This window comes from Zosterops lateralis (assembly GCF_965231275.1).
Source record: "Zosterops lateralis genome assembly, chromosome: 10".
NCBI classification, from domain to species: Eukaryota; Metazoa; Chordata; class Aves; order Passeriformes; family Zosteropidae; genus Zosterops; species Zosterops lateralis.
The window spans coordinates 16,218,511-16,240,229 of NC_139770.1; the positions used below are offsets into that span (position 1 = coordinate 16,218,511).

A 21,719-nucleotide genomic window follows, 5' to 3' on the forward strand; every position below is an offset into this window, starting at 1 on the left:
GTGAAGAATGTAAAATATTGACGGACCCAAGTACTAAATGAGCACCTTAACAGAGCAGGAGTCCAGAAGCTGTAGGAAGCTGGTTTGCTCAATTGTACAGAAGGTTTTGTTAGATAAAATGATAATTTGTGATCCTAGTGGATTACCTTGTGATACAGGGGCACCAGAAAGTCACAGCCTGAGTAGTTACCATACAGTCTCCATGGAAATGTAGGATATCAGTAAGTGGATCATGTTTTAAAAGACTCTTTTTCTTTAAAGGGAGCTCCAGGGCAAAAAGGAGAAAAAGGAAATTCAGTGTATATTTCACATTTTGGAAAAGGACTTCCAGTAAGTATCTGATTGTGAAAAAAAAAATTATCCATTGTAGGAAAACATGTATGGTGGATGTAATTGTTCCATTACTTCTCACTAGTTAATAAAACTAAGTAAAAAAAAACCCCAAACAAACTACATATACAACTCTAACAGATAGTTTATGATCTTAATATCTGTAAAGTTAGAAAGTACCCACAAGTGTGAACTGGTTCATTTGCTAAATGATTGTCATTACAGGGAGAGAGAGGTGATCCTGGACCCCCTGGTATGCCTGTAAGTACAGTCAGTGGGCTTTGTAACTTTTTGTCTTGAAGATCTTCAATTTTTTCTCCTTAGTATGGTAAAAAATTTTGGAGTTTCTCCCTGCCTGCCTTAAATAGCAAAATTGGAGGATAAAGTCTGAGAAACATCAGGTCTGTGTAGTCTGTTTCCATTGGCCAATTCATGCTGGCTGAAAAGGGGTAGAAACAGACCATCCTCACCTGCATTAGCTGTGTGTGGAGCAGCTTTGCCCTGGTACCCCCAAATATTTTCTTTGTGAAATTCAAGATATGAAATCTTCTACAGTATCTGATGGGTCTCCCAAGAATAAGTAGCACTCTATCATATTCTAGCCATAAGAACATGAAAGAAGGAGAGAGAGCTTAATTTTGTTGCTGAATCACATTCTTGATGGCTTTGGGTTCCTCTTGTTGTACCCTTCAAGAAGGTGTTCACTGATGAAATGTGTCAAGTCCCTGCACCTTAGCACAATTGCTGACAACATGAACTCTCAGTACATTAAAAACACAGAACTGTGTGGGGAGACGGAATGTGGGGAGATAGTGCTAAAGGCAATCTTGCCTCTGATATATTACAGCTGTGTTAATTATCCAAGAGTGGAAACTGCCTTGCCCTCACAGCTATGGGTGTGATAAAAGAGTGAGTTTGCTGGTAAAGAGTCAGTTGGGGTCTGCTGGCTGTACTGTGAGGAGGAGGGGATAGGAGGCTGGGCAAGGGGTAGGTAAGATAAGCCACTATATGAGGGACAGACAGGGTTAGGTGGCTGTGCTAGGGGCAGGAAGCAGCGAGCTGGAACTGCAGAAGGAAGAGAGGAGAAGAAAGAGCCAGAGCTGTGGGGAGCTGCCCATGTGATTGCTACATGGAAAAGATACGAAGGACTTCTAGATGACATGGTGCTGATACTTGGAGTCCTCTGAAGTTTTTATTGAAGCCCTCTGAGTGCAGTGGCTATCTTGACTCTGACAGAACTGTGCCTTGTCCAGTATTACGTAGAAGCTGGTGCTGGGCTGAAGTAGTCACAGGGAGATTTCAGGCATGGTGTAAGCTTTGGGCTGTGGGTGGAATCCAGTGGCCAGTAGGCTGAATCTAAGGTATTTTGGAGGGGCTGTGTTTGTGTAGAAAAGGGCAAGTTCTTTCTGTATTCACAAAAAGACTTTTTGTCATCTTTTCCAGGGACCTAGAGGGTCAAGAGGGACAATGGGCCCATCTGGATACCCAGGCCATCCAGGCTTGCCTGTAAGATCACCACAGTTGCACAGCCTTGCCTTAGGATATGCATTCATTCTTGTCTGCCCATTTTAGAGCTTGCCTTAATATGAATCAAAGCCAAAATAATTTTTGAGGCAGGTGATAAGATAGATTTTTGCTTTACCTTATTAGTTTGGAAGTTGAGGAATATGTTCCTTCCCACGTCTGTGAATGTTTCATCCTGGCAGTCTGTGGTCATGGAGAAATGTTCCTAGTGCTCTCTCCTTAATCCCTTTTCCTAAGACCACCTGTGGGAGACAGGAATGGGGAAACCGGAGTTCAGCCCTCCTGAAAGCAGTGACCAAGTGAAGTAAATTGCACTTTGTAATAGGTACATCCCAAGAGAAAATTTTGCCTCTAGGTCCTATAAGCAAGAGGAAATAATTTTCAAAAGCTGTCTCTAAATCAGACATATTAATTTTTTTTCATTCTCTTTTAAAGGGTATTCCAGGTTACCCTGGTTTGCCAGGTGAACAGGTAGGTAATAACTTCGGAAGCTGTTAGTGAAAGAATAATTTATACTTCCATTTAAAGTGTTCCTTTTGTTTATTTGTTATCAAGTTTTTCAAAAGAGTTACTTGATTAAACTCTAATGTTAGTATTTTCTGATCATGCTGAAACTGTGTACATTCTTTATCAATTAGGGAAATCCAGGGATTGGAGTGGATGGACAAAAAGGGGAGCCGGTAAGAAAACTAATATTATTAAATATATTATTGCTGTAGAGTTAGAAGAGTAATAGGGTCTTGTTGGGTTCCATGGATTCCATTAATTTGTGGCTTTGTCTCCTGCTAATCATGTTAGAACAGACGAAGTTATTGAATGAATTAATTCTGAGCAGAAGTGATTCCTTCAGTGAGCTGCATGCAGGAATTGAGCACATTCTGAAGATTTTAAAAAGCAACGATCAGTGGTACTTAGCATTTACATACATTCTGAAGAGACACTGCCTAGGTAATCACAACAGTATTTGTGATTGCTTAGTGACAGGGGCTGGACCTGATCAGTCCTTGAATCTCATCTCTTGCTAAGTGCAGAGCAGGTGTCAAGGAAAGTATGTAAGAAGCACATAATAATAGTTCCTCTACTAGTCTCCACCTATGTTAGCATACTCAGGATATATAGAGCCAATGTGGAATATTTGATATTTCTTCTATGAATTGGTGCAATCAGTTCTCAGAATTTGTGCAAGTGTCTAAATACACAACTTTCTATCGCAGATCAATAATTTTATTTTACATTCACATAGTCTTGGGCTCAAAGGCTTTGGTCTAGAACATGAGAGACTGTATGTATGCATAAGAGATTTGACAGTCCTGTAACTACTGTCTCCACAGCAGATTGGGAGCAGGAGCCAGGCATTCTCACTTATTTCCTTAGCTGTAACATTAAAATAATGACTCAGGAGGAGATTAGCTCACCAATTTACTCATCTAAGCAGATGGCAAAGAGGCTTACAGATCTCAGTGCAAACCTTTATCTGCAGGTAAATTAGTACATTTTGCAGTGAGTACAGAAATATGTAGTGATGTGGTACAACAGGAAAACAAGCTGTGTGTCACTGAAATACTGCATGGAACATCTCTGCTGTTGTTTTGGCTTCCACAGGGTGACATTGGAATGCCTGGGCCACCTGGGTCACCGCTGTTAGTTGGACCTCCTGGAGCTCAGCTCTTCAAAGGACAAAAGGTGTTAATTTGTCATCATATTTAACAATGTTCAGCTTGGCAAGTACAATCCTGTGATGTAATTTTTGCAAGGATGGCATAAGACAAACTTTTCTTCCTGTAACAAACCATCAGCTGCAGCAGAATCCTGTGTTCAGCACCCTTCCTACAAGCTTTGAGGAGAGGACACCCCACGTGTACCTTAGCTCATGTTCTGGAGGGAAGACTGTCCTGATGCAAAAAGAGATAGTGCCCTTGCTTTGGTTTTCTTCACTTTTTGTCATTGGCAAATCACATTTCAGGCATCTTGGCAAATTTGATTACTGTGCTATTGAACCTTTGTGGCTCTTAACTTATACTTTAAGTTTTGCATATCACTGGCAATTGTACACTGATCTACAGTTTTGAACTAACCCTAGCCCTTTAGGGTGCTCTTTTTAATATAAAAGTTAAGTGTGATTTTGTTGTCAATTCTTATTTGCAAGTTTTATCACAGAATTGTAGAATGGTTTGGGTTGGAAGAGTCCTTAAAGATCATCTAGTCTCAATCTCTCTTCCATGGGGACACCTTCCACTAGACCAGGTTGCTCATCCAAACAGGCTTTGAACATTTCCAAGAATGGAGCATCCACAGCTTTCCTGGACAGCCTGCACTTCAATGTCACACCTACCATAGCTACAGCTGAGTGGCTTAGAGCATTAGTATGTTTATACCCCTTGTTATTTTTAAACAAAAACTGTGTTACAGAGCCCTGTATTGTTACAGGACCCTCTGTGTCCTCAAGTCTGATTTCCTCAAATACACAAATGAGAAGGTGAAGTTGGCATTGCCATCTCCTGCAGCCTCAACTCAGAGAGCCAGTAGATTTCACATGTTGGACCTTGGGTTTTGATTGTGCTAACAGCTGCTATACAGGTGTACTAAGAGAGGGGAAGAAGCAAAAGAACCTTCATAAACTCCCCACATTCCTAAGAAGTGAGACACTTGCTGCTCTACAACATGAGAAAGCAGCCGTGCACACTATTCAGACTGGGGCTGTGCTCAAAAGTGTAGATTTATGCTTGTGAGTTCTTGCATCAAACCAAGAACAGCAGCAAATTTAAAAAAAGAGCTACTGTCATGCATGTTTTTAGGAACAAAGACCTGAGTTGCAGATGCTTGGAAGTGAAAAGATACATATATCTCCCTCCCCAGTCATTATGCTGGTTTGACAGCATTAACAGAAATAAAGATAAGTACGTGAATGTTTTGCTTGGGGTTTTTTTGTTGTTGTTGTTGTTGTTGTTGTTGTTTTGTTTTGTTTTTGTTTTTGTTTTTGTTTTTTTTTTTTTTTTGTTTTGTTTTGTTTTGTTTTTTTTTTTTTTTTTTTGTGTGTGTGTTTAGGAAACACACCTAAGTGCTTAAAAAAAACCTGTTTAAAACTTGAATCCAGAGTAGAACTTTAAAAAAGTTAACCAGCACATAGCCATATCCTGCATATTAATATACACAAAATCTCTTTTTACGTGTAGGGCCAAAAAGGATTACCTGGGGTAACAGGATACAGAGGGCCACGTGGACCCAAAGTAAGTAATGAGACTTTTTTTTTCCCCCTGGTGCTGGCAAAGTCCTTCTGTGGTTATTATGTCTAAAGCACAGCATTTTTTGCTGTGAAATTTAATCACCACCTAAATCAGTGTGAAAGCAAAAATATTTCAAAACCCCTTGGAAAATCTTTGAGGCTGTTTTATACATACCTATTGAGTGTTGCCTGGTAGCAAAAGGTCAGTATTGTTGCCAGTTGGGCTGTTGACATAATGGATTGGAACCGTGAAGAAAATACAAGTACAGATTTTTTTTTTTCCTCAGGAAGAGAAACAGATGATCTGAATCTGTTATTAATGGGGCATGATGTATATTTACCATGGAAGGTTGAAGAAAGGCTTTAACTTGACATTCTGGATAGCTCCAAGGGCAGAGAAGGCAGAGCCACTGGAGAAAGAGTTGCTCTTTACTCTCTATTCTACATTTTCTTTTCTTTCTGTCAGCACGATAGATTTAAACATTGAGGTGGCAGATGAGGAAAATACATAGGCAGGGAGCTGCCAGATCTCAGAAAAACAGAGGATAATTGGAGATAAACTAATCACTCTAGTTTATATTAAAAACTTACTTAGCTTTGTAGCAGAAGAAGAAATAAGAAGCATGAACATCACACTTCTGAGTTGTAAGTCTAGCACTTTTTCAGAAGTTCATTTTCCATCGCAAAAAGACCACTGTTACTTGGCACTGGAAAAGAGAGCAAAGCTAATCTTTTTATATCAGGTTTACATTGAAAAAGATGGGCTTTATATGCATGCTCCAGTACTACTTGTCTGTGTAGATGATCATACATGCACTTGTTGGTCATAAGCAGGAACAGCGAAATCAATTGAAGCGGCTCAAATGATACCCAGAACTTTAAAACAAACAAACAAAAAAAACCAAAACAAAACAAAAAAACAAACAAACAAACAAAAAAAACCACCAAAAAAAAACCACCCCAAAAAACCAAAAACATGTTCAACTGCTGAAATAATATGAAGCTTAGAGAAGAGGCCAGAGCAGGTTCCTCAAATAGCTGGAGCTACTTAGGCACTGCTGGTGATGCTGTGTGAAGTCAACCCCAGTGACTGAGCCTCACAAGTGAAACAAGATCCATTGATGTAATGTATACATCATTTAATAAACAGGCACAAGTATTAAAAATTATGGCACACTTCACTGAGCATCTTGGTTAAAAAAAACTATTTTGACTGTTCTAGGGTGTACTTGGGAGAGGAGAAAAGGGTGAAAAAGGCCTTCCTGGATTCCCTGGATTGCGGGTAAGGAAGTTGCACAATAAATTGTATCACAAATTCACTATAATTAGGCAGTTAAGGTTTGCAATTTCAAAAATGACTTTAAGGATTTTTTTAAGCTAATCTGTCATGCTTCCTAGAAGTATGGAATATTTAGGAGGCTTTCCCTAGGGCTTACCCTGTCTCAGACTTAAACATAAGCTCACACAGACTTTCCTTGGAAAGGAAGTAAATCTGTAGGGTTATCCTCTAAATATTTAGACCAGCACAAAGCTGCTCTGGAATAGCACAGTACTAACATAGTAATTTTAATGTTCTCCATACATGTTGATGACAGTTTTTTACAGCACCTTTACTTTTACTTGATTTGCTTAACAGTGCTGAAGTGGAGCAGCATTCCACTACTGTGCTTGATGCAATATGGTAAAAAAATTATGTGACAATCTGACTTGCTTTCTTTAGTTTATAGTTCTAATTCTTGACCATTTCTCACAGAAACTATATGCAAAAACTTTGCAAAGTTGTTGGAAGATATCTCAAGTAATGTTTATCTATGTAACATTAACTATCAGCAGTTCTGAATAGGTTTAATTTTAAAAAAGTTTTTACTGTTTATCTTACAGTGTACTTGTTTTTATTAGGGTCATCCTGGTTCTTATGGACCTTCAGGTTTTCCTGGAATGAAGGTATGAAGGCAGAAAGTATAAGCAGCTCCCTGAACAGTGGGATCAGTGAGATTTTGTTTTCTGTGGATTTATGCAGATTTGGAGTTTTCACATACTTCACAACTGAGATTGCATTCCTTCTTTTCTCTTCTGCTGCCTGTTGCCACAGAAGCTGTATGAACTCTGTGTCTTTGAATTTCTGCCACTCTGAAATTTGGCTGAAATTTGCTAATGGAATCTGAAGTTGCAAGGAGGAGGAAAAGTCAGTGGGACACACATACAGCATAATAGAAAAGTTATGCAGCATGTTAACTTTGTTTTTTATGGTGACATTATTTGTGTAATTTTGTGGTGCATGCATGTTTTCTTCATGTTTCTGGCTTGAGAAATTCCAGTGATGCTAAGTCTGCTAAATTTTACTTATGAACTTACGTCTTACTGGAATAAAGAAAAATAGATGTATGTATATAGATCCATATCTTGTCCAGCTCTAGTTAAGGGTAGTGATCATGCTGTTCATAAAACACATTAATGTATAAATATTTGCCTCTAGAGTTATGTTCCAGGTAACTGTTTTATCTGCAAAAATACTTTTCACTTTGTTTTTCACTCCTGCCTATCTAAAGAGTTTGAGTACTGGCTGGATGAGTATATTAGAAAATCATAAAAGAGAAGAGAGCTGATGTGCAGCTGCTTTCCATGCAGTAGTTTAAGAGAGTCATTCAGCAGGCAGCAAACCAATTTCAGCTGTATGAAGCAGACAGTCTATCAGAGTCTGCTGATATGTATTCCAGCTTATTCTGTGCCCCAGCTTCACTGAATCTGCTGAGCACTGTCTGAATAACCTGGCAATACATGCTGTGAATTTTACAACACAGAAGAGTCCCTGGAACACCACCTCCTGTACAAACCCAGTGAATTATCTGAAACAAGCTGTGGGCACAATTATAACATACAGTACTGTATGACTGCCTTACTGGGTTTTGCTCAATTAATTATGTCTTAACAGATTAATCAAATTGTATTTATGTGATCTTTTCCAGGGTGAAACAGGATTTGCTGGTTTTCCTGGACAACCTGGCTATCCAGGCATACAGGTATAAAAATGACCACACATTCACACCCCACTCCTCTCTGTGCCAATATTTCCTCCCAAATGTACCCGGTTATTAACTGATAATACAGTTATCAGGCCATTTCCCTTTATACAGTCATAATTTCTTTAAAGATTTACTATTTTCACAATAGCTGTAGTTACACATCACCCTGGTAGTAATTGCAGTGTAAGAAAGCATTCCTAGCTAGTGCATGTAAGAATGGGAATTCTATTTTATATACCATAGGAATTGTGAATCTCAGTAGTCACCTGTAAGTATACCAGGATAGCTACCTAATCCATGACTTGAGGTACTCTGCAAGGTATTCATGGCTGAGCTGCATTCCCCAGGGTAGTATGGGAAGTAAAGGAAGCTGTTGTTTAGTTAATAGTTTGATCTTATAAACAAGGGTGAAAACTGGCCCCAAATGAGGTGGCAAAATTCTGTTCAGATGGGCCTGTTTGCATGATTTACCAAAATCTCTTGGCATGTGTTCAATCTGTTCACTTAAATAATTATTCCAAGATGTTTACCAGAGTGGTAAGGAAGTGGACTCCTTCACACCAGCTGTGTTTAAACATTTCCTACTTTGGCTCACTTTGAGGACACTGACTGTCTTTTATTTTACAATACCTGCTGCTTTCCATTAGGGTTAGAAGTGTAGGTGTCACATCCCAGGGCTAAGCAGTAAAACAGGAAAATATTTAAAGTGTGGAAGAGATGCTAAAAACAATTTCAGAAGACCCAGGTGTCAGTCTAGTGACATTTCAGGACAAAAGTTTATGAATTTTCTTCTGCAGGCTGCAGAACCAGTGAAGTTCTGAGCACTGGATCATATTTTAATTCTGAGTAACAATAAAGACTTGAGTACTCTTGAGTAACAATAAAGAATGAAGGGAACTATTGCATATCCTGTGGAATCTACAATGCTAAAGCACACTCAGAAGAAAAAAAGCAGTTCTGGATGCTGACCTAGAGGGAGCAAAGCAGCAGTGAGTCTAGCCGGGGGGGAAGGCCTGAGGAGTCCTGGGATAGGGTACCAAATGGTCAGCAGTGTAAGAGCAAGAGGAGAAGTGAAATGCTGCAATGCAGAAGGTGGGTGACAGAATCATCATTAGAGACACCAAAGTTGAAACTCAAAGTTATTACCACAGTATAGAGAACAAAAACATTATTGCAGAAATTGTGATGCTTATGAACTTGGATTAAATATTCTGAAATGCAAAAGTCAAGGAGAGTTTAGTTCCCTCTGAAATAATTTTTTTGAAAGCTGCATATAAGCCAGTGAATTTTCTTTAATAGATTTGCACAAAAATCACCTCTGTTATAAAATAAAGGTTGAGATTGGAACACACTCTACATAATCTGTGGCGACATAACGAAGTAAACTGTGGCTGGTACAAACTTGTCATAACTAGCATACAGCTAAGGACACATTTGAAAGCACACAAATTTAAAGCAACAAACAGGTTTTCAAAGCATGTTTACAAACGAGAGATGACAAACACATAAAAGTAAATGAGTAAAAGTATAATAAAAGCATCTGGCTCAGTCACAGACCTAACTTTCAAAGTTAGGACTGCCAGGAGGATGCTAGACCAGCTTTTTGAGCCAAGATTCAAATTATGTGGTCATACCCAGGGGTAAAAATTGCCACAGATTTTTTTTTTTTTTCCTCCCCTTTGCCTATTATCAACTTCACAACATGGTGATATAATTAAGATACTGATTAAACTGAAACATTGCGTATCAGATTTAAAGAGAAAATTCATTGCAGTCCAACACTCCCAAAATCCAGAACCAAATCTTAAGTGTTTTGTTGTTAAAAAGTTCTCACCCTGATGTACATATTGATTTAATTTGGGGCCTCATTGACAAACTTCAGACAAGTCACCTTGTAGACAGAATAATGCATTCCTCAGGCTCCATTGATGAACCCACGGCCTGAGTAGCCATCAGTTAACATGACAAACAGTAAACAAAAACATGATTAATTGTTGGTAGGTTATGCTAGGGAAAGGGTTGAAGTCTTGCAGTAATGAATCAGAAAGATGAAATTACAATTGCTAGTGCTCAGAGCAAAAAAAATCAAATCAGGTATAGACACAACTTAATAAAGAAAGGGTAGCTAATACAGATATGCAAAATCCTGAGTGATTACACAGATGCTGTAGTTTTGATTGGGAAACAATTGGAGAAATCTGATTATTCCTGAAAGGAGCAGACCTATTCAGACTGCATCACCTGTTCAGCTGGCCTCACCAGCTGTTGCGTATGATCCATTAAAAATGCACTGAAGGAACAAGAATGCAGTTAAAGCTTCTCCTGGCAATAGCCTGTCCTTGTGTAGATTTTTCTGAAACAAATATGTTCATAGAAAATCCAAGATGCACTCAGATTTAAGGTGTAGAGACTCAGAAAGAAACCCCAGTTGGATGGAAAGTAGATTTCATCTTTAAAAAATGCTAACTGTTGCTAAAAGCAGAGTGGAGTTTAAGAAATTGTTGCCATAGCTTTTGATGCCTAAGTCTGGATGCTGGCAATGCAGTTTTTTTAAAAATAAACTGTTGGCAAGTTGAGCCTCTTGAGGTTTTTATGGGAAGAGGAAACAGTATCAGTCAACAAAATAATCTAGACAGATCTGTGCCATTGTGTAGGAGTGTGCCAATGGTGAAAACACAGCAAATAGGCAGCTGCCAGCCAGAGAGGGTCATTAGCCCTAACAGCTTAAAAAAAAAGGTTTTCAGAGACCACAACCAGAATTTATTACTTGAGATACTAAGAACAGATATGTTTGACGTTGGCTCGTTACTCTTCAGTTCTTTCTTGTGTTCTGATTGTGTCATTTTAAAATCAGCATGAAAATTATATGAGACTTGGGCCAAATACATCTATAATATAAATCTTTGACTATTTGTCACCATTAAATTACTTTTAAAGCTCAAAATCTTTCTAAATTTATCAGAGGAGGCAAAATGCTAGTTTTACCTTTTCTTTCCTGCTACACAGAAGGCTGTTCTGTGTCTTTAGGGAAGACAAATTTATGTTCCTGTTTAAAAGAACCAAAGATGACACAAGGATATTTTTTCATTCTGCAAGATACAGTCAAAGGAAGCAGGGCAGAGAGCAAGAGGGCAGCAGCCAGTGACAGAACTGTCTAATTACTGTAGTGACACCATTAAAAAAAACACAACAAAACAACAAAAAACCAAGATAGAGGCCTTGTTTTCACTCGTGTAAGAATGAGTATCCAGTTTTGCAGACCCAGTTCTCCTTGTCTGTGTCCTAAAAGGCCCTGGAGTCCAGTCCTGGGAATGCAGCCACGCTACGCAGTTCCCACATGGACATTCTTGTTTTCCCATTTGCTGAAAAAGGAGATCTGATTTCTAATCTACAAAGCAAAAGGTCTAATACAATTTGCCACATAAAAGTCTTCCCTAAAGACCACTTCACTTGCAATTCTAAGTATCAAAATCCAAGTTAAATTAGAAATCCTCCAAGCAGAAGTGATTTTCCTCACTATTAGTAAGCGCTTTTATGTTTCCCTAATGCAGATGTTTTAAACTTCTTATAAGAGCTTTGAGTATCTCTTATTATTACCATTGATAATAGCTGTTAGACTGTGAAGCTGTTTTTCTTTATGCTTATCTGTCATAGAAGTAATTTCCTAATTCTGATACAGAACTTCTGTAATTTTAATTACAGATTGGTAGTTTAAATATCTCAATTAAATGGATACTGATTTCCTGTAATTTAGTCATATTTACAATAAATTAATAAAATCAAATAGACCAGTCACATGTTCTAGAGTCAAATAGATATGTGTGATGGGTATATTACTGTTTAGTCACTGGCATCTTGAAAGATAACGGTTATTTTAAATCTTTTTGATTGGTTTTAAATGCTGTGAAGTGTCAAACTCAAGTTCCCTGGATGGTGTGTGTCAAATCCTTACATACCTCCCTGTTGTTGAAATACTCAGTTACATTCTAGTACACCATATATTTGTATATTAAAAAAATATTGTTGGACTCTTACAGGGGGATCCAGGAGAGAAAGGGCCTCCAGGTCCTCCTGGAGCTGTTGGAACTCCACCAACTCCTATTAAAGGTTATATCTATTTTTGACTAGTCTTTGTGCTGTATGTAGTGCAGGGCCTGTTTTACCAAGGTGTGTGGAGGGGAATCTTAAAGCATTCCTAGTGGCCACAGGCTGCGTTTGTGAGTTTGGCCACATTTTTGTGTTTATTTGTCTTGCTGATCTTCCTGGAACTACGCTAAACATGTAAGAGTCAGATTAAATGTTTGTGTGCAAGATTGTCATGCATACAGCCACAACTAGATCTGAAGAACTCTCTCCAATATCCATCTTTATCTGAAATGCTGTAAGTGTTTATTTTGGGCAAACATTTCTCTCAGCATTTTGTAATACATAGCAGAAAGATACTTCTACAAAGTGATGAAGAGTTAAAAATGTGCTTGTGAAATGGGCTGGAATCCATAGAAAAGTAACCAAATCCTCCCACCTTAAAATTAAAATGTTACACATTTTAAAATGTTTCATGAATTATTTTACTTTTGTGTAGTTTCCAAATTATAATTTTGGTTGCAGCTTAATTTAGATTTAAACTGTCAATTCCACAAATTGTTCAACTCACACATTTCTGTAATTCTCTGTAGGTCCACAAGGAGATCCTGGATTTCCTGGTCCTATTGGTGAAATGGGGTCAGTTGGACCAATTGGTCCTTCAGGCCTTCAAGGAAGACCAGGATATGATGGAACAAGTAAGAGAGGCAGAAAGTAAATGTAAACTATACACCAGAAGGAAGGAAAGCAGCTGAAAGGAAACTGTTCTTTGTTCTTGATTGATGCAAGTCGCCAACTGTAAAGACTGTTCAGTAAAAAATATTAACTCGGCACTTAATAGACAGAAAAAGAAACAAAATGGTCCAAGCAGAACATTAGGAATGACTAGAAAAGGAACAGAAGACTAGTGAGAATACTACCGTAGTAAACCCATGGTAAAACTGTGTCTGGAGTGCTGTGCTTAAATTTTCTGCTCTCCATATCAAAAATATATAAAGGGATGTGCTGAGGATGGCTTTGGTCCACATGAGGAGCTGGAGTAACTGGGATGTCTGGAAAAGAGATAATGGAGGGAAGGAGGGAAAGAAGCATTTGAAGGTCTACAGCAGGAACCTCTTGTGGATCCTGAAAAACCTGAGGATTTGGATCCAAGCATTAGTTATATAGAAGCTGTTTTTCAGAACAGTCCTGAATAGTCTGGAATTTTCTCCCTGATATCTCACATTAATGCTGTATGAGCTGTTTACCCTTCTGTTTTTTTCAGGTCTTCCTGGCCTGCCAGGAGTAAGTGGGGCACCAGGACCTCAAGGTTTTCAAGGGGACCCTGGTTTGCCTGGGACAGGTGAATTGATCCCAGGAAGACCAGGATTTCCTGGACCACCAGGCCTACCAGGGCAGCCAGGAAGACAAGGCTTACCTGGACTACCCAGTAGGTTCAATAGCAATTCATATAACAATAGAATTCTGCAGACTAATAGATCCATTGCTTTTGTTGGTGCTACAAATACAGAAAAGTGCATTTTGACAGCTATTTCAAAGTTTACATGGGATGTTGAAAACATATTTTTCCTATTAGCTTTTAATCAGATTTCAAGATCTTCGTTTTCTGGGTGATTTAAACCCACTAAAGTAACACACATATAAAAGTTCCATTAAGAATATACCAACTGAAAAATACTGAGGAAACCTAAATCTACATGCTTTAGAGAAGAAAAAAGTAAAGTTCAAAGTAGAAAATAGCAGCAGTGGCAGTGAGAAGTGATGTGTTAACACCAACTCTAGCGCATTGTCTGTTGCAGTATAATCTATAAACAGCAACTTGTAAAGATTTAATAAGATCTTTAACTTTTCATGTGAGAATAACAAGAGAAGGGAAAGGAGGACACATGACCTTAGCTGTGGAAAGAGTAAACCAGATTTATACTGGCTGGAAATTTTGTTTTTTCAAAGGTGTGATCTGTACCGACAGAGGGAGCCCTGGAGAACCTGGAGCAAAAGGTCAGATAGGCCTTCCAGGAAGAAAAGGTGCAAAAGGAGAGAAGGGTAAGTTGGCCTGGATAACAACAATTTGAGTAAGAAACCTTTGCCAGGAGTGTCAAATCTAAATGTGCAAGAAGTTCAAAGTAACTTGGAGGATGAGGCCCATCAAAGTACAGAGTTACACAGCCTGTTTGCATTGAGGCAGCAGAGTCCTTTTAGTGCAGTTACTCAGCACTGTAAAGGGAGACTGATAATCCTCTCCAGGTGAGATAACATGAGATAAAATGGTCTGTGCACTACTCACACACAAAAGAAAAAGGACAGCATTATTTTTTGTGTATTGATTTTGCAACTGTTTCAATGTAATTGTGACACTTTCATGTAGGAAGTCAAGGCCTCTGCTTGTGTAGTGCTGGTCCTCCTGGTCCCCGTGGTGTGCAAGGACCTCCAGGTACTGAAGGAAGGAAAGGACAAATGGGATACCCTGGAAGACATGGAGAAAAGGGTGACCCAGGCTTATCTGGTGCAGTGGGATTACCAGGGCTCCCTGTGAGTAGTTTTCATGGGCTTTAATAAGCAACATCAAGTTACCTCTCAACTCAGGAGGCATTTAGGCAGAATGGTGGAGAAAGTGCTCTGGAAAACTATCTGGAACTTTTTTCTACTTTAGCTTATTACAGTCTAATGAAACAAGCGTTTACTTTTGGGAGCAGACTTACTTTCTTTAATGTGCTTCATATAGTTTGTCTTAATTCCCCAGAGTGAACAATAATTCAAAACACCACTTAATCTAACTGCTTCAGAAGTACACTATATGATAATTTATTGTTCTTGCTGTGATTTTCATCTACTACTTCTGGTCTGACATAAGGAATGTACATCTAGGATGCTGCATGCCAAAATTAAGCCAAACAGAAGGTTTTTGTAATGCACTTTCTTGTGCATGAGAGGGTTTTCTTTGAAAATATAGGTAGATATGACTGCTTTATAACTGTTGCATTATGGTTGGGCTTCTGATTTGAGGGGCATATTTAGAGGGGTTTTTGTGCCTTTTTTTTTTCTTTTGAGATTTGGGTTTGTTTTAATAGCAAAACTTTTTTTTCACATAAGGAATTGTTTAAAAATTTCCAGGACATGTTCTTTCAAAAGAAAAAAAAAAAAAAAAAAAAGGCAAATAAATCCATTGTGAGTCTGAGAGAAGGAGATGGAAGGATTCTCATTCAAGTTCCAATAGTTTCATTGGAAGGTTTACATTTGCCCTCTTTTTTTTGTTTTAAAACCCTATTACCTGAGTGGAGTATGTGAGATTCTGATATTTTGAGAGTATGAACCACTTTTAGCCCTTGTGGCTCTGAAGTAAGGCTTGAAGCGTTGTCCTGAACTTTGCTCTTCTTAGGTTGCTTAATTGAGAAACAAGGACAAACTGTAATCACTTTGGAAGGAAACAATTCAGTACAGAAGAGCTTTGGTCTAATGGGTTGTTTTCTCCATTTTTCTGCTCTCTTTTCTTCCCAAAGATTTCATTTTCTTTTCAGAAACTAATAGCTCGTCACTGCTTTCTTGAAGATCTACACATTGTAACAAATAGTCACTTCTAGTTTCGGATACACATTTTTCAGAAGTCTGCTGCCTGATTTAAAATTGTCAATCACATCATAAACTAGTTTTGCTCCACCTATTTTGAAGAGAAAGATTTTGAGTTAGAGAGGAAGCTGCCTAAATAATACTGCAGTTTTTCTACCTTAGTGGCCTTTTACTTCCATGTAAATTTTACATGGTTAAAAATGTACTGTTGCAAGATCAGACCTTGACCAATGATGATGAAAATTGTACCCTGCTTGGACAGCTGAAAGCAAAAATCAGCATAAAAATATAGGAAAGTATTTATTTTCCCCTTTAAACCTATTAAGCCGTATATTCACCTAAGAATGTACCTAACTAGAGGAAATTTTTATTTATGGTTTTATGGGTTTTCATTCAGAAAAAAAAGTATCACTTGCTTCCTGGTGTGTTCCCTTTTGGGAGGACAGCCTCATCCAGCAGTCACCACCCTCCAGAGATTCCCTTCCTCAGTGCACTGTGGGTTGAAGTCTGCAGTGGGAGGAGTTAATGAGTTAATTCTCTTGATATTCTTACAGTTTGCAGTCGCACATCTGTGCAGTCATGGGCCCAGTGCTCCTGGCATTACAATTTCTTTCAGCTGTGTATCTGTGCATGAGGCAGAGCCAGCCTGAAAAGGCCATGTGCCATTCACACTCCTCTTTTTGACCATCAAAAGAGACAAGTGCGTCCTTTTGGTTACTTTAATTGGTCTTTTTTAGGGAAACCATGCAAGAGATAGATAACTGATTTTCTCTTCAATTCCCACTTTGATTCCTTGCTGGAGGTTACTGACAACTCTTTTCTTTGTCAATGATAAGGGAAATCCTGGTTCTGCTGGACAGCATGGGGAAAAAGGAGAGAAGGGTGATCCAGGAAGAGTTAGAATGAAAGGTAAACACACATTTTACCATTAACCTTTTAGTTATCCTAGACAATGTCCAGGCATTAGTGTGAGAAAAACATTAATTTTCTCTTTACTAAATCAATTAGCTCAGTAAATTACTGGAGCCTAGAGGGCATGTATATCCAAACTGCTCTCTTGGTACCAAGTCTTCTTTCTAAACACAAGATCAACACAGTGTTTTGTGGGTTTTTTCCTCTATAGTTGAGCCATAAACCAGCATGTTACTAATGCCAACAAATGATTTTTCACATCATGCAGTTGATAATTGGGGTCTTCTAGACAAGACTAAGCAGAATACAAACACTGTGATATCATGAAGAAATATTGTTGTACAGAAGCCACCTCCTGAAGTGTCATATACCAATATCATAGCTGTTATCTCGGATTAGGCCACCAACATCTTTCTTGGGAAAAACCTCAGTCTCAATGACTATTTAGATTCCTCTCCTATTGCTAAAAATTACTCTTGACCAGGCATTGAAGAGAAACAATAGGCCACCAGTTGCACAACTGGAATTCTTGTAATTAAATAGATCAAAACCTCTCCACAGTTATGGTTATGATTTGCAAAAGCAAAAGAAACAGAGAACAATAAATTACAGCAATCTGATGGCAAAGCTTAGTTAGAAAGGCTAAAGTAGTTATTCACAGAAGATTGTTCTTCTTATTGTTTATAAAAAGTTAGCTTAGCTTTGGATGCCTGTGGGTTTTTTACAGATGTTGCAGCAGGGGGAAACATTTGCTTTTATTTGCAAAAGATTTCTTGACATAGCAGAATGAATCTTTGTGTTAGAATAGTTTTACTGTCCTTGATGCAAAAGTTACTTTTTCATAAATATTGCTGCAAGAGAAATCCACATGGGGAAAAAAGTAAAAACCTTTGGGGAATATTGATGCAAATATTCTGCATCATATAGCACTGCTATATCATGACTTCACTGTAATCAAGAATAAATCTGTGACCTGTTTCAACAGTAAAATATTTTAACTCTATGTATAGCACAGACAAAAGCCACATTCCTGTGGTGCCTGTGAACATGTCTTTTACAGAGAGAATAAGTTGTTCCATCAGGTATCCAACTACAAGCTTCCTTCCTAAGCCTAAAATGTCTCGTTAAGGAATGTGAAATCAAGGACCGGGCATTATCATGAAGATAGGATCAACAGTTACCCAACATTTCCTTAAGCAGAAAGACCTTGTCCCCCTAAAATTACTGCAAATATTATATTTTTCCTTTAAAAATATTTTAAGGTTTAAAAGGGGAAAGAGGACCACCTGGGCTTCCAGGATTTCCAGGCCAAAGAGGTCTTGATGGCAGAGATGGGGAACTGGGATTGCCAGGGGAAAAAGGAGCTGAGGTATGTTTGACTTCCCCAGATTTTTTCCATTTCAATTAACATATTATCTTATGAAAGGTTATGAAATTTTTTATCCATTAAAAATTAGTTTCTTGTAAATATTACTGTTTGTTTTGGTTTTCCTGATTATAGTCTTTGCATATACTGTGTGCCAATATTATGGAGTTGGGAAACAAAAAAATACACAAACCCCTTTGTTCTTATTACCGTTGAATATTTAAAAATACTAATGTCATCCATGTAGTCTTTCCATTGTGAAAGTGTTTCTCCAGATAATTCTTTTAACATGCTTTTTCATAATCAAAGAGAGGGGAGAAATGAGCTCTTCTTACTTCTTACTGAGAATTTTTATTTCAGGGTGATTCTGGAGTAGCAATTCCAGGTGATAAAGGATTCCCTGGACTCCCAGGACTTCCTGGGGTAAAAGGCCAGATGGGATTGCCTGGTCTGGGGCTTCCTGGGCCTCCAGGAGCCAGAGGAAGCCCTGGAGACTTTGGTGATATGGGTAATATTGGGCCACCTGGTCCAAAAGGCCAGAAAGGTAATTTTAAGTCAAGAATGAACTAATAAAATACATGTCTGGATGTTTGTTGGTATTCATTATGGTTTAATATGTATTATATATTATATTAATGCATTATTTTATATGTATATCTATGTGTATACATATAATGCTATTCATTTAGGGTGAAAATAATATTAATTTATAGACAAATACAATTTATACTTAAAGCTTGGCCTGGATTTTGGTAATAAAAATGCTTAGCAAAAAAATCTACAGTGATACCTGTAGATACAATTGAAATGAAAATATTATTTTTCTTGCAATAGAGAGTATTGTAAAACAAATTGCCATGACAATTTAAAAAAACCCTTTGTCTTTAAAAAATATAACTGTATTACAACAATTTGAAATAGTACCAATGTTCTGTAGGAAGTATAAAAAAATAAATTAAGATTCCCCATCAAAACTTCAGTAATATGGAAATAACAATGTGCATAAACAGTCACTTCACATGTGGTTGGGCAGTTCCCAGAAATATTACAGTAAATATTCAGACTCCAGTTAATCTAAAATCAAATAGGCCAGTTTCTTCTCCCTCTTGCTTCAGGTGAGACTGTCTGCATTACATCACCATATCCTGGAAATCCAGGTCCCCCGGGTTTTAAAGGTGTTCAAGGTATGTCTATGCACAGGAGAATTTTTGATTTCTACTGAAATGGAGTTTTAAGTTGCTAATTAAAGAAAAGAGGGTATCCTGAGCTGACACCTGTCATTCACTAAGTTAACACTGTTCATGGCCTGTAACATTGAATGTTGTAGGAAATATTTTTTCCTAATTGACAGTGGTGATTTTCAGTCTGCTGTTAATGAAATAGGGAACCTGTTCATTTAGAAAAACAGCAACAACACATTTGTTTATGACCTGGGCAGTGGCTCTTGCCCAAAGTGTTAGAAGCAGATGAAATCAGCTTGTTTTCAAGGTATATGGATTTGTGTGGGATAAAGATAAAATCCTTAGATCACACATTTTAATGCTCTGACAGCCTTTTAATGTATTTCCTTTCTATTTCCAGGACAAAAGGGTTTAAAAGGACTCCCGGGGCATCCTGGACCAAATGGCTTTGATGGGCAAAAAGGCCATCAAGGAAGGCCAGGAACAGGAATCCCTGGGCCAGAAGGTGAATTGTGCTTTTCCTAATTTTGGAGAGTTGCTGGTCAAGTTGTAATGTATACATGAGGGAAAGGTAGGGTAGGGTAAAGTAGAATTGAATTGAAATGAATAGTTCAGTGTCCAGAGAGCAAAGGCACTGAACTGAACAAGAGTGACAGTACTCAAGACAGATGCTGCCTCAAAGAAAAATGCTGTCTCAAAGAAATCCCCTGTCACTTCCCACAGGAATTACCTCCTTCAATCCTCATGTATCATTAGCTATAAATAAGGAACATGAAATTTAATTTCTGATGTTATTTTTCTTTGCAAGGTGACAATTTAAATCTGGATAAATTTGGACTGCAGTATTCCACAGTTGGAGGGGGTGGGGGTGGGGAAATAAAAAACTCTGAACACCTCCTGAATTAAGCTTTATTTGAATTTAAAAATCATATCAACAGGCTTTCAAGGCACAGCTGGTGATCCTGGTGATGAAGGTGAAAGAGGATCTACAATTGATGGCAAAAATGGCCTTCCAGGTCCACCTGGCACAGATGGTCAGAAAGGTCTTCCAGGTGACACCACGTATGGCCCTCCAGGAATCCCAGGGAACAGGGGACTGCCAGGACCCCCTGGGGCACAGGGAGCAAGGGGTAATCCAGGCATTCCTGGGCTTCAAGGTATGGGCCACTTTCTACATGTTCAAAGGACAAAATCTGAGCAAAGGTGCTCCTGGTTCAGAGAAAGCCTCTTCCCACTCAGATCCATAATGATGACTGTGAACGGTACTCCCTGTTTTTACATTTGCATTTTGCTGTTTGCTGTAGTGATGCAGCATCACCCCAGAGAGGATATTGCTGTTTCCTTTTACAGGTTTGCCTTTTGCCTGTCCCTAATCAGATAGACCCATCCTTCAGTGCAGGGAACACCTATAGAACTGAGCCAGTGCTGGGCACCTGGTGCAGGCCAATGAGCTACTCCCATTCTGCTCCTACACATCAGAAACTGTCTTCTGTACCTATAGATGAGGGGTGAATTTGTATTTGTTCCTTAAAGAAAGAAGTTCTTCACAACAGCCAATTCTAAATTGCAGAAAACCATCACTTCTCACAAACTATGCAATACCTAGAGGATAAGTAAGATACTATAGTAACTGAACATGTACATTTCAAAATTAAAGCTAGGAATTTTGAGGGGCTGTGAGGAATGGAACTAACAATGTTTTTTCCCAGGACAACCTGGCACCCCAGGATTTCCAGGTGCCAAAGGTTTTAGAGGCCCAGAAGGTGATGTAGGAGCACCAGGCTGTCCAGGCTTCCCTGGCTCACCATGTGTCCCAGGCTTACCAGGACCACCTGGACTCAGAGGTGTCATGGGCCTGCCAGGACCTCAAGGTACACAACAGCCAGCAGGTTGCCTCACAGCTCTAAGCTTTGCATGTATTTTGTGCCAGATTTCATCACATGATTTTTGTGGCTGGCATGACAAATGTTTCCATGGGGGCTGCTCATTACTGGGGCTGTACATTATATCAAGGAATGTAGACTGTGCATCTCAGGTGTATCCAAACTTCCCTTCCCATGCTGCTCCTTAAGTGGCCAACTCGCAGTTGAGTTCACTATAAGTAATAAACAAAGAGTTGTCTCTTACCTGTTGTCCTGAGTAACTTAACTGAGCTCCTGTCATTACTGTGATGCTTGTATCTTCCTTATTCTTCAGTGAAGTGTTATTTAGGAAGAGCTAGGAGACACATCTATCAAAATATCAAAATGTATTACTATTTACAAATTAGTAGGGATTTTTCACTGTGCTCTTCTATTGTCTGTCACTAAAGAAATACAAGAAAACAAACATTCCAATTGAAAAATCTTGATAGGGCCAGGACAACATAGTAAAAAAAAAAAAAAAGTTTCAACTTATTTTGCCATGTTTGATGATCTTCAAATTTAGACCAAACCTATCACTTTCTACTTTTTATATACAATTGCTTAACTTTGGCCTGTATTTACATACATAGATTAAAGCTCTCTTTCTCA

The 21,719-nt window shown here is 38.5% G+C and overlaps 1 protein-coding gene across 2 annotated transcripts in view; it reads left to right on the forward strand.

Moving 5' to 3' along the window:
- The window catches only part of COL4A4 (collagen type IV alpha 4 chain), a 64,211-nt gene that overhangs the window by 21,833 nt on the left and 20,659 nt on the right, over positions 1–21,719 (forward strand). For both annotated transcript variants that reach the window (XM_083868475.1, XM_083868476.1), the window contains exons 8-29: positions 262–330; positions 556–591; positions 1,774–1,836; positions 2,290–2,325; positions 2,493–2,534; positions 3,457–3,537; positions 5,028–5,081; positions 6,300–6,359; positions 6,977–7,021; positions 8,044–8,097; positions 12,138–12,207; positions 12,777–12,881; positions 13,448–13,612; positions 14,134–14,226; positions 14,549–14,712; positions 16,584–16,656; positions 17,922–18,028; positions 18,386–18,569; positions 19,141–19,209; positions 19,607–19,711; positions 20,145–20,363; positions 20,916–21,077. In XM_083868475.1, the coding sequence (XP_083724601.1) occupies positions 262–330; positions 556–591; positions 1,774–1,836; positions 2,290–2,325; positions 2,493–2,534; positions 3,457–3,537; positions 5,028–5,081; positions 6,300–6,359; positions 6,977–7,021; positions 8,044–8,097; positions 12,138–12,207; positions 12,777–12,881; positions 13,448–13,612; positions 14,134–14,226; positions 14,549–14,712; positions 16,584–16,656; positions 17,922–18,028; positions 18,386–18,569; positions 19,141–19,209; positions 19,607–19,711; positions 20,145–20,363; positions 20,916–21,077 (2,056 nt within the window). The remainder of the gene's footprint in view (positions 1–261; positions 331–555; positions 592–1,773; positions 1,837–2,289; positions 2,326–2,492; positions 2,535–3,456; positions 3,538–5,027; positions 5,082–6,299; positions 6,360–6,976; positions 7,022–8,043; positions 8,098–12,137; positions 12,208–12,776; positions 12,882–13,447; positions 13,613–14,133; positions 14,227–14,548; positions 14,713–16,583; positions 16,657–17,921; positions 18,029–18,385; positions 18,570–19,140; positions 19,210–19,606; positions 19,712–20,144; positions 20,364–20,915; positions 21,078–21,719) is intronic.